This window comes from Balaenoptera musculus, chromosome 13 (genome assembly GCF_009873245.2).
Source record: "Balaenoptera musculus isolate JJ_BM4_2016_0621 chromosome 13, mBalMus1.pri.v3, whole genome shotgun sequence".
NCBI lineage: Eukaryota > Metazoa > Chordata > Mammalia > Artiodactyla > Balaenopteridae > Balaenoptera > Balaenoptera musculus.
Genome location: NC_045797.1, coordinates 7,249,276 through 7,262,744, shown reverse-complemented (window position 1 = coordinate 7,262,744; position 13,469 = coordinate 7,249,276). Strand labels below are relative to the sequence as shown.

The 13,469-nt window shown below is 39.8% G+C and overlaps 1 protein-coding gene across 1 annotated transcript in view; it reads right to left on the bottom strand.

Moving 5' to 3' along the window:
- Positions 1 to 13,469, bottom strand: part of AFF3 (AF4/FMR2 family member 3) — a 559,977-nt gene that overhangs the window by 186,495 nt on the left and 360,013 nt on the right. Inside the window, 1 exon segment of the mRNA XM_036873523.1 lies at positions 7,442 to 7,478. Coding sequence (XP_036729418.1) covers positions 7,442 to 7,478 — 37 coding nt within the window.

The following is a 13,469-nucleotide window of genomic DNA, read 5'->3' as shown; positions in this document are numbered from 1 at the left end:
TATTTTCCATTTCTATCTCTCTAGGCTGCATTCTAGATAATTTCTTAAGTTCAGTTTCCTGATTCATTACTTTTTCTTCACCTATGTGTAATCTGCTGTTAAACCTGACCAAAGAAATTTTAATTTCCATTATTATTTTCTAACTTCTAGAGGTTCTGATTAGTACATTTTCAAATGTTTTTGTTGTTTATCATATTTTCAATTCTCTCATTTCTGTAAATTAAAGTAAGCACTCTTAACGTTATATTCTGGGCTTGGTAATTCCAATATCTGAAGTCCTTGCAGGTCTCTCTAATTCTCTGCTGTCTGTTCTTTTTCCTTGCTCTTGTTTCATTGTACATAAGTGTTTTTGACAATGAGTGCTCATTTCCTTAGGAATTCTATTTCTATTATTATTAATTCTTATCCATTTTCTTTTTCTGGTATTCCTACTAGCTGGATTTGACCTTTCCACCCTAACTAATCTTCCATGTAACTTAACTTCCTTTCATATTTTCCATCTGACTTTTGCTTTATATTCAGAAAAAAAGTTTTCAACCTTATATTCCAGACTTCAGACTTCAGCTATTATCTATTAAGTTTTTAAATTGTGTCAACCCTATTTTTAATTCCAGAGTGCTCATTTGTTCTGTAACTGCTTCTTTTTCATGCCAATCTGGTCTTTTTATTTGATGCAAATAATTTCAAACCCTTCTGAAGACTGTAATTACGTTTGAAATTTTTTCCTTCTGTTCCTTGAATTAAGTAGATTTCCTCTGGGTCAGTCCTTCTCTTTGGTGCTCCTGGGTTATGTATTCACATCTTTGAATGACAACAGGCTGGTTAACAAAGGTGCCAGCGTGAATTCCCCATATTAGTATATTGATCCATTTTGCTAACATATGTCTCCCCTGTAGGGAAGGGCTGATTTAGGGCTCTTTCTAAGTGGACAGGGTTTGTTAACTGGAAGGCTTCATTTAGGGTTCAGGAGAAAAGAGGCCTCAAGACAAGCTGACTGCTCTCTCACTCCCCAACAAAAATAGGAAGTACTTTACTCTGGGTGTATATATAGCATTTCGGTTTATTTCCTTCTTGAGAAAAGTTGGCTCTCCCTCCGCCCATCAGAGATATCTATGTTTAAGGTGTGGTATTATCTCAGAATCTATTCTGCTTCTCTCTTAGGTACTAGCTCCCAGCTAGAAGTTCTAGTTAGCTGTCCATTTTCTTAGCAAATATTACTATTTTTTTTTTTTTTTGTAGTTTGGTTTTTTGAGGGAGGAAAGCCAGACTGAAAGCTCTGTATGAAAACCCGCTAGGATAGCGGTGGAGGAGTAATGCGTGGAAGAATGGCCATGTTCCCATCACTATGCACAGCCCACGCGCCTCTTCTCTGTTGGGGTTGAGAGGAAATCAAGTCTCTCCTGGAGCTCCCAAGGACATTCCCTCTACCACCACAGCTTGTTCCTGTTTGGTTCATTATCTTCCTTTTTTCTTTTTCTGGGTCATGACCTTCCCTGCCCAGGATTATCTATCTAACAGTAGGGTCCTATCCAGTCTCCATTTTCCAGACACTCAGCTGAATTTCTGGTTCTCAGGGATGTTACGGATTTATTTCCATCACTATTGCTTTATGGTAAGTTCAATGGAGATTCTGAAGGGAGGGAAAGAAGTGCTTACGCTCAGGCTGTCACCTGAACAGCACAGTCTCACACTTTTAAAAAACTGTAGACATACGTCACCTGTTTTAATATTTAAGTTTCTCAATACTTAATTAGCTTCTATTTTATAATATTAAATTAAATTAATTGGTAATCAGCAAACTGGCTAAAGTAGCTCTCTTTAAAAAGATTTGAATTAAAAAATAATTTTCTGTTTAATTTATACACTCTTTTCTCTTAGTACCTATTCAATTTAGTTTTTCTTTTTCTTTTTTTTTTTTTTTAAACATCTTTATTGAAGTATAATTGCCTTACAATGGTGTGTTAGCTTCTGCTTTATAACAAAGTTAATCAGTTATACATATACAATATGTTCCCATATCTCTTCCCTCTTGCATCTCCCTCCCTCCCACCCTCCCCATCCCACCCCTCTAGGTGGTCACAAAGCACCGAGCTGATCTCCCTGTGCTATGCGGCTGCTTCCCACTAGCTATCTATTTTACATTTGGTAGTGTATATATGTCCATGACACTCTCTCACCCTGTCACATCTCACCCCACCCCCCTCCCCATATCCTCAAGTCCATTCTCTAGTAGGTCTGTGTCTTTATTCCCGTCTTGCCACTAGGTTCTTCATGGCTTTTTTTTTCCCTTAGATTCCGTATATATGTGTTAGCATACTGTATTTGTTTTTCTCTTTCTGACTTACTTCACTCTGTATGACAGACTCTAACTCCATCCACCTCATTATAAATATCTCCATTCATTTCTTTTTATGGCTGAGTAATATTCCATTGTATATATGTGCCACATCTTCTTTATCCATTCATCTGTCGATGGACATTTAGGTGCTTCCATGTCCTGGCTATTGTAAATAGAGCTGCAATGAACATTTTGGTACATGACTCTTTTTGAACTATGGTTTTCTCAGGGTATATGCCCAGTAGTGGGATTGCTGGGTCGTATGGTAGTTCTATTTGTAGTTTTTTAAGGAACCTCCATACTGTTCTCCATAGTGGCTGTATCAATTTACATTCCCACCAACAGTGCAAGAGAGTTCCCTTTCCTCCACACCCTCTCCAGCATTTATTGTTTCTGGATTTTTTGATGATGGCCATTCTGACCGGTGTGAGATGATATCTCATTGTAGTTTTGATTTGCATTTCTCTAATGATTAATGATGTTGAGCATTCTTTCATGTGTCTGTAGGCCATCTGTATATCTTCTTTGGAGAAATGTCTATTTAGGTCTTCTGCCCATTTTGGATTGGGTTGTTCGTTTTTTTGTTATGAGCTGCATGAGCTGCTTGTAAATCTTGGAGATTAATCCTTTGTCAGTTGCTTCATTGCAAATATTTTCTCCCATTCTGATGGTTGTCTTTTGGTCTGTTTATGGTTTCCTTTGCTGTGCAAAAGCTTTTTAAGTTTCATTAGGTCCCATTTGTTTATTGTGTTCTTATTTCCATTTCTCTGGGAGCGGGTCAAAAAGAATCTTGCTGTGATGTATGTCATAGAGTGTTCTGCCTATGTTTTCCTCTAAGAGTTTGATAGTGTCTGGTCTTACACTTAGGTCTTTAATCCATTTTGAGTTTATTTTTGTGCAGTGGTGTCAGGGAGTGTTCTAATTTCATACTTTACATGTATCTGTCCAATTTTCCCAGCACCACTTATTGAAGAGGCTGTCTTTTCTCCACTGTATATGCTTGCCTCCTTTATCAAAGATAAGGTGACCATATGTGCGTGGGTTTATCTCTGGCTTTCTATCCTGTTCCATTGATCAATATTTCTGTTTTTGTTGCCAGTACCAAACTGTCTTGATTACTGTAGCTTTGTAATATAGTCTGAAGTCAGGGAGCCTGATTCCCCCAGCTCCATTTTCGTTCTCAAGATTGCTTTGGCTATTCGGGGTCTTTTGTGTTCCATACAAATTGTGAAATTTTTTGTTCTAGTTCTGTGAAAAATGCCAGTGGTAGTTTGATAGGGATTGCATTGAATCTGTAGATTGCTTTGGGTAGTAGAGTCATTTTCACAATGTTGATTCTTCCAATCCAGGAACATGGTATATCTTTCCATCTATTTGTATCATCTTTAATTTCTTTCATCAGTGTCTTATAATTTCTGCATACAGGTCTTTTGTCTCCTTAGGTAGGTTTATTCCTAGATATTTTATTCTTTTTGTTGCAATGGTAAACGGGAGTGTTTTCTTAATTTCACTTTCAGATTTTTCGTCATTAGTGTATAGAAATGCAAGAGATTTCTGTGCATTAATTTTGTATCCTGCTACTTTACCAAATTCGTTGATTAGCTCTAGGAGTTTTCTGGTAGCATCTTTAGGATTCTCTATGTATAGTATCATGTCATCTGCAAACAGTGACAGCTTTACTTCTTCTTCTCCGATTTGGATTCCTTTTATTCTTTTTCTTCTCTGATTGCTGTGGCTAACACTTCCAAAACTATGTTGAATAATAGTGGTGAGAGTGGGGCAACCTTGTCTTGTTCCTGATCTTAGTGGAAATGGTTTCAGTTTTTCACCATTGAGGACAATGTTGGCTGTGGGTTTGTCATATATGGCCTTTATTATGTTGAGGAAAGTTCCCTCTATGCCTACTTTCTGCAGGGCTTTTATCATAAATGGGTGTTGAATTTTGTCGAAAGCTTTCTCTGCATCTATTGAGATGATCATATGGTTTTTCTCCTTCAATTGTTAATATGGTGTATCACATTGATTGATTTACGTATATTGAAGAATCCTTGCATTCCTGGGATAAACCCCACTTGATCATGGTGTATGATCCTTTTAATGTGCTGTTGGATTCTGTTTGCGCGTATTTTGTTGAGGATTTTTGCATCTATGTTCATCAGTGATATGGCCTGTAGTTTTCTTTCTTTGTGACATCTTTGTCTGGTTTTGGTATCAGGGTGATGGTGGCCTCGTAGAATGAGTTTGGAGTGTTCCTCCCTCTGAAATATTTTGGAAGAGTTTGAGAAGGATAGGTGTTAGCTCTTCTCTAAATGTTTTGATAGAATTCACCTGTAAAGCCATCTGGTCCTGGGCTTTTGTTTGTTGGAAGGTTTTTAATCACAGTTTCAATTTCAGTGCTTTGTGATTGGTCTGTTCATATTTTCTATTTCTTCCTGGTTCAGTCTCGGCAGTTTGTGCATTTCTAAGAATCTGTCCATTTCTTCAAAAGATAAAAATGACTGACCTAGGGCTTCCCTGGTGGCGCCAGTGGTGAGAGGTCTGCCTGCCAATGCAGGGCGCACGGGTTCGAGCCCTGGTCTGGGAGGATCCCGCGTGCCGCGGAGCGACTGGGCCCGTGAGCACAATTGCTGGGCCTGCGCATCTGGAGCCTGTGCTCCGCAGCGGGAGAGGCCGCGATGGTGAGAGGCCCGCGCACCGCGATGAAGAGTGGCCCCCGCTTGCCACAGCTGGAGAGAGCCCTCGCACAGAAACGAAGACCCAACACAGCCATAAATAAATAAATAAATAAATAATAAAATAAAAGGAATTCCTTTAAAAAAAAAAAAATGACTGACCTAAGTGGAGAGGTCAGTCCATCACTACACATTTTGTTTCTCTGAAAGTACAGTTTTTTCCTATTTCTACATATTTACTGGAGTCATGATTCCCAAAACTGTAATGATTCCAAACCAATACAAGAAACAGCACGGGAAATGCTGGTGGGACCAGCTCTCCTAAAATTTCCAATGTGCTATAATCTACAGAGGACACTCCGATTTTTATTTTTATTTTTTTATTTTCCATTATGGTTTATTACAAGATATTGAATATAGTTCCCTGTGCTATATACAGTAGGACCTAGCTGTTTAACTATTTTATATATAGTAGTTTGTATGTGCTAATCCCAAACTCCTAATTTATCCCCCCTTCCCCTTTGGTAACTGTAAGTTTGTTTTCTATGTCTGTGAGTCTGTTTCTGTTTTGTAAGTAAGTTCATTTGTGTCATATTTTAGATTCCACACGTAAGTGATATCATATGATATTTGTCTGACTTATTTCACTTTGTATGATAATCTCTAGGTCCATCCATGTTGCTGCAAATGGCATTATTTCATTCTTTTTTATGGCTGAGTAGTATTCCATTGTATATATATACCACATCACTACGATTTTTAAATAGTGATATTACCTTTTTATAGATGTGCTTGGTTTTGAGGGGGGGGATTTATTTGAAAAAAAAATCTCCTTACCCCTAGAAAAGAGAAAACCAATTACAAATGTCCTTAGATGATGAAATGCCAGAGGGATTTATACCACACCATGCAAGTGCCGCTCACAATTCCACAGAAGATAGGTCTGCTTTTACATAATCTCAATTGTAGTATCAGCGAGTGAAAGTTATGGCATGCTGTAAAAATATGCCAGATGCAAACAGAAATCTTGGACAAGAATTCAATCTCACACTGAAGGGACAGAAGCAACATTTTGGGGGTCAAGGTAATGGGTTAGTTATTAACCGCAGAATCTCATTTTCATCATGTGCAGAATGGAGATGTAATGCCTACTTCACACAGCTATGGTTAGGATTAAATAAAATAGCATACATAAAGAAGAGACTGAACACAGACGGGACTGAACAGCTGTTTCCTTTGTTCTTCTTTATGTCAAAGACTCCAAGCTGAGAGAAGGTACATTTATTCTATTATATCTATTTTCTCCTCCCTTTACCCTGAACGGTTTAAATTCAAATGGAAAGAAATGGTGAGGAAAGCAATGGCAATTCTTCCGTACGCTCTAGCCTTTGGCATATGATGCTGATGCCTGCACACCTCGTGGACCTAACCATGCATCTCCTGATTCCTTTCCTTACTATTACATTTATTAGTTTCTATAGATTTCAAGTCCCTTGGCATTTCACCTCTTCCCTGGTGCTAATGCTCACAGCAAATTCCAACGGAGGGTGGGATAACTAAGGGATATTGCCTATGACCTTTCTCTAGCTATGCATTAAAAGTCTGGGGCTTCCCAATGCATCTGTCTGGATGTCTTTTCTCCATAATCCTCCTGCCCTCACAGATGCTCAGTAGGTGAGCCTCAGTTCCTAAGACACATCTACTGGCTCAGAGTGATTTTCATGTTCCAACAGAGCTTTGAAATTTGCAAGGGATGCTCTCAGCCGACCGGATGGTCAGGAGACTAACAAAGCCCAGTCTTCGTGGGTGTGCTTTCATGACATGAATGGGGTTGCTTATGCATATTTAATGCTCAAGAAAACATTAATACCAATTAACAGTGCCAAAGAAGAGAATTAAAACAATACTTCATGGAATGATATTCTCTCTTCGATGATGAAGCCCACATGTTTTATTAGACACTGGGTTCAGTAACGAAATTCCTTCCTGGACCCTTTAGTCTGTTTCTCCCTGGAAGAGGGCATGGTTTCTTCATGGATTCTAAGGACATTTATCATGAGGTCTTCTGATCTCTTTACCCACCTATTTTCTTTCAATTTAGGTAACTCATTAGTTGCCTTTAAAAATTTTTCCCCTCACACATACCAGAGGCCAACTATAAGAAAGGATGGTGTTCCTTCCTCCTAGGGTTGGTTTGAAATTCACCATGTTATGTTTTGGCCCTCCTTCCCTTGAATAAAAAGAGAGAGGAGCATTCAAGGTCACCACGCATCTTATCCGTTTTGGGTAGCACTTAAACAAATGGCCCTCCTTTCCCCACTTGATTTTGTCTTTTAGTGAAATTCTTTTAAACCTACTATCTATTGCATGCATCTCCCCTCCTCACCCACTCCACCCCACATATGAAGCTATAGTGAGAAACTTTTCTTACTTGGATTACTGTGTCCCGAGGAAGTGAGCTGAGAGTCCTAAAAAAAAAAAAGAAAAGAAAAAAGAAAAACAAGAAATATCAATTAATTTTCTTATTTTGACTTTCAAAATGTAAGTTGAACATGAGATGTATTACTGGTCATTCAGAACCTAATCACGGATCATAATCTCTACCAGCTACCGTAATGAGAAACATTTACATGTTTGTTAAGCAGTTCTGGTAATAGAGCTCACAATCACTTCTATGTTGTATTACAGACTTTTTGTTTTGTTTATTGAGGTGAAACTCACATAACATAAAATTAACCACTTTGAATTGAACAATTCAGTGGCATTTCATACAGTCACAATGTACTAAACCACCACCTCTATCAGGTTGCAAAACATTTCTATCATTCCAAAGTAAAATTCCTTACCCTTTCGACAGTGTTTCCCCATTTCCCCCTCTCCTCAGTATCTGGTAACCATGCACACATGCACATGTACTTGTTTGAGTCCTTCTTTTCAATCCTTTTTTAAAAAATTAATTAATTAATCTATTTTTGGTTGCACTGGGTCTTCGTTGCTACACATGGGCTTTCTCTAGTTGAGGCGAGCGGGGGCTACTCTTCGTTGCGGTGCGTGGGCTTCTCATTGCAGTGGCTTCTCTCGCTGTGGAGCACGGGCTCTAGGCACGTGGGCTTCAGGAGTTGTGGCATGTGGGCTTCCGCAGTTGTGGCACGTGGGCTCAGTAGTTGTGGCACGTGGGCTTCAGTAGTTGTGGCATGTGGGCTCAGTAGTTGGGACGAGCGCAGGCTCAGTAGTTGTGGCGCACGGGCTTAGTTGCTCTGCGGCATGTGGGATCTTCCCAGACCAGGGATTGAACCCGTGTGCCCTGCACTGGCAGGCGGATTCTTAACCTCTGCACCACCAGGGAAGTGTCCTATATTATTGACTTTTAATCTAACCCACTTCCCTTTGAATGTACCTTCACTCTCACCACCTTTCTGCAGACGAGGCTGGCAACCATCCCATCAGGGACACGCCACTGAACAACTGCTGTCAATCTCACATTGGTGGATAGAAAGATTATTACAGATTTCCACTTATCTGAAATGGCAGAAAGCCAGTACCATGTGGTATTTGAGTTCAGTTACTGATCAGGTAAACAGTGATTGAACCTGATTTTATTTCCATTAAAGTGAAATGCTAAATTTTGTCTTGGGAATTCACATCCTCTTTCCTTGCAAAAGTCGTATTTAATATGAAATATACAGGAGAGTTATAAAAGAATGAATGGAGACAGGGCCCACGAAGGACTACTGCCCTGCCCAGCTGGCTGCAAAAACCCTGGGAGCCGCACAGAGTGTGCAGAGCCTTCATCCTTCCACCGAGCCAGAGCCAGGCTGGGTTCAGAGCAGAGGGCCACAAGCCCCAGGCACTGAAGCCCTTTCCGCTTCTGTGTCTCCTGCTGCCCCATCCAGACAGACACCCTTACACCTACAGCTTCTGTCTCAAAGGCCTTCTCTCCCTTTGTGAACATCGCCCCTGAGTAGATGCCTGGGGGGCGTGGCTCAACACATCTGCGCACTGTCATTTCAGCCTCCTCTGGGAGCATTCAAGGAGGCCTGCTAGGTTCTCTGTTGGGTCCTCAAGGGTTACAGAAGTGAGGGTACAAAGCCCTTGCCTTCCGGGCCTGGGAGCCCAGTGAGTCAGCAGAGGAGGTGATGTGTATGCAAATTATGAGAACCCAGGGCTGAAAGGCATTTCACCACTGCTGTGTGGGAGTGCTTCAAGCCTCGATAGCCTGTCCTCATCCCTGGGATGTGTGTCCTGCCATTTTCTGTTTTCTGCCTGGCAAACTTCATTCTTCCTTCCAGGCTCAGAACAAAAAAGCTCAAGGGTTACCTGTTCTTTGAAATATTCCTGAATCTCAGAAGGACTTATTTGCTTTCTTTATGTTTACACCACACTGTGTCAAATTTCCATTACAGGAATTGTCTTTTCAACTACGACTCCTTAAAAAAAAGCTTTATCAAGGTATACATGATGTAACATAAACTGTACATATTAAAGTATACAACTAGATAATAAATATAATAAAAAGAACGCTACTATGATTAATTGTCTTGACCCAAGGATGGCTCCATCCTGTTAAGTAGCATTTGCTATTTAAACAACAAAAAGTAAACATTTATTTATAAAAAAAAAAATTCAGAAAAATAGGAAAGTATAAGAAAAAGTTGCCTGTAATCCCTAACAGGGCATTTCTGAGGTTACTCTACTGCTTTTAGTTTCCCACATTCACTCAGCAAGTGTGTGTCATTCTGACGGTTACATGCACAAAGAGGAGAACCACTTCTTAGTTACTTAGAAGAATATCTGCAGTTGGAAACTTGTTCTTCTCCTTTTTTAAATCCTGCGTTCCCAACACCTAAACTATTGTTGGGTACACAGGAATCCCAAAACTTCTTCAAAGGTGGTATTTAGCTGGGAAGTAAAGTTTTACAAATCATTGTACTGAAGGCAGAAACAACCAAGCACACTGGTAGCTGAGACAGCCATTCAAGGAAGCACTATAATAAATACCATATTTCATCAAACGTAACGAAACTGTATAAGGCTGCATTACTTCACGTATTACTATGGAAGAAAATGGCTGCCAATTAATTGTAAAATGCTATCAGCTGTAAAACGAATCCTGATTTGGGGGATCTTAAAATGTGAAAAAAATATGCACCTTAAACCAATAAAATATAGTTGTTCTTAAGCCATGTTGCTGATGGAGGGCAGTCTTTATCCTGTGAGAACACTCCTTAAAAATGGCTTTTTGGGGCTTCCCTGGTGGCGCAGTGGTTGAGAATCTGCCTGCCAGGGCAGGGGACACGGGTTCGAGCCCTGGTCTGGGAAGATCCCACATGCCGCGGAGCAACTAGGCCCGTGAGCCACAACTACTGAGCCTGCGCGTCTGGAGCTTGTGCTCCGCAACAAGAGAGGCCGTGATAGTGAGAGGCCCGTGCAACGCGATGAAGAGTGGTCCCCGCTTGCCGCAACTAGAGAAAGCCCTTGCACAGAATCGAAGACCCAACACAGCCAAAAATAAATAAATAAATAAAAAATAATAATAAAAATAAAGGAATTCCTTTAAAAAAAAAAGGCTTTTCGGAACCATCTGAGGACTGCTGTACTCATATCTCCTCTTGCTTGTCTGTCAATACATCATTAGAATTACAAAAGGCAAGAAATGGAAATATATCTTCTTTGATTTTCAGACCTCCACATAAAGCTAATTACTCTAGGAAAAAGCACCACTTGATGTGGTTTGGTCTTCCTTCTTCCCACCTATCACTTTCTTTTCTCTAAAGCTCAAAACAATTGAAATAATATAAATGACAGTAAATTTAAATGTTTACTTTGAGGTAATGAAGTAAACATAAAGTTTTAGCCCAAGCATTTTGTGGTCATTTCTGAAGCACGCTAGGAACCCAAAGAGGGAGACATATCATAAACTTCCCACTTCAAGCACTTTCCTTCACACTTGCTGGCTTTCATTCTCCTTGTACCATATAAAGAGGAAGGCAATAGGATTCTCATTTCTGTAATCATGCTAGAACTCTTCTGCCTAATGCTTTAGAAACTGATCAGCAAGAATAGTTTCAAACCAGGTCTGATCCCATCAGATCTGGCATTCATTGCTACGTGAAATGCTTGTGAAACGCCATTAGATCCGCACAGATGCCTTCTGAGTATGGAAAAAGTTCTACAATTTTAGTTCTCTATTTGCATTTCAGAACTTATGAGACTGCTACAGAAATCGAGGGAAAAGGACAAAGCAAATTCATTTTTTTTTCTTGGTTGAAATACCTCATAATGGCATGCATTCTTTTCTTTACCAAATTCAATAACTTTTGAGATTTGAAGAATAAGGCAGGCACGTCTGGTAGTGTTTGTCTAGGAAATTGTGACTCTAAATTAAGCCTTCAGAGAATAGAAAAAAAATACAAGTTCAGTATCAACTGACTTTATTATATATTATGTCCTTCAAAACCCGGACAAATTGGGGAAATTCTCGGAAGTATGTAGCTAATTAATATTAGTGGTACTGGTAACTCAGAAAGCACATTTAAATTGACTTTGTGAGGTCAAACTGCCCCTTTAATCTCAGTAAGGGCTTAATTTCATTACTTATTAGTCATTTTGGAGATTCTGCCCTGCAAATTCCATAAACAATTCTAGCTCCTACATACTAGCAACTGTGATCATCTCAAACATTAATAGTCTAATTAATGAACTGCAAGCCTCCAGCTGTCAGAATACTAAATAGTTGAGACACAGGTTAAAAGAGGTGCACTATGGGTGAGAAATAGTGATGTCTTTGCAGTACGCACAATCAGGGCTCCTCCAAAGATGTCTGTATCTTAATTCCCAGGCCCTGTGAATATGTTACCTCTCGTGGCAAAAGGGACTTTGCAGAATGTGATTCAATTAACTATTTGAGATGAGAGATTATCCTGGATTATCCAGGTGGGCCCAGTATCATCACAAAGTTCCTTATAAGGGAAAGGAGGAGGCAGGAGAGTCAGAGAAGATGTGACAAGGAGGTCAGAGGTCAGCATGATGAGGGCCACAAGCTAAGTAAGAAGGGCAGCCTCTAGAAGCCAAGAAAGACAAGAGAACAAATTCTTCCCTAAAACATCAGAAGAAACGTAGCCCTGACGACACCTCAATTTTAGCTCCGTGAAACTGATTTCAGACTTCTGTCTTCCAGAGTTGTAAGATAATAAATTTATGTTGTCGTGAGTCACCTAAGTTTATGGTGATTCGTTAAAGTAGAAATGACACTAATGAAGTCTTATTTCATTGATACAAGATAAATTTTTTTTAAAAATATTTATTTATTTATTTGTCTGTGCCAGGTCTTAGTTGTGGGATCTTTTAGTTGCAGCTTGTGAACTCTTAGTTGCGGCATGTGGGATCTAGTTCCCCGACCAGGGATCAAACCTGGGCCCCCTGCATTGGGAGCACAGAGTCTCAGCCACTGGACTGCCAGGGAAGTCTGATACAAGATAAATTACCAGCACTTATTGTGAACTTTTTGAAAGAAAAACAGTATTAAAATCATGTAATGTTCCCACACTCTGTAAAGTCACCTATTTTTTTTTTTTTTTTTGGCCGCATTGGGTCTTCATTGCTGTGTGCAGGCTTTCTCTAGTTGTGGCGAGTGGTGGTACTCTTCGTTGCGGTGTGCAGGCTTCTCATTGCGGTGGCTTTCTTGTTGTTCATCACAGGCTCTAGGCATTCAGGCTTCGGTAGTTGTGGTGCGTGGGCTCAGTAGTTGTGGCTCGTGGGCTCCAGAGCACCGGCTCAGTAGTTGTGGCACACGGGCTTAGTTGCTCCGAGGCATGTGGGATCTTCCTGGACCAGGGCTTGAACCCATGTCCCCTGCATTGGCAGGTGGATTCTTAACCACTGTGCCACCAGGGAAGTGCCTGTTTGTAAATTATACCTTAATTTTTTAAATGGAAAGAAAATTCAAACCTTTAAAATATTCAGAAAGCTAGAAAAATAGAAGGAAGTACCCTCAGCTGGACACAGAATAAGAAATTATTATATTTAATAATAATACATTGGACTCATTCTTATTAAGGGACTTTGGGACATTTTCATCACTTCAAAAGAAAGCTTTTATCCTTTAGCTGTCACTCCACCCTCTCTCCCTACCCCTAAGCTGTAAGCAACCACTAATCTATTTTCTGTCTCTCTGTATTTGCCTCTTCTGGACATTTCAATATACGAAATCATATAAAATGTTGTCATTGTGACTGGTCTTTCACCTTGCTCAGCATATTTTCAAGGTTCATCCATGTTGAATCATGTATCAGTGCTTCATTCCTTTTTATGCCTGCATAATATTCATTATAAAGATAAATCACTTTTGTTTATCTATTCATCAGTTGATGGACATTTGTATTGCTTCTACTTTTTGGCTGTTATGAACAATGCTGCTGTGAACATGCGTGTAAAAGATTTTTTTGCAGATGTGTGTTTTC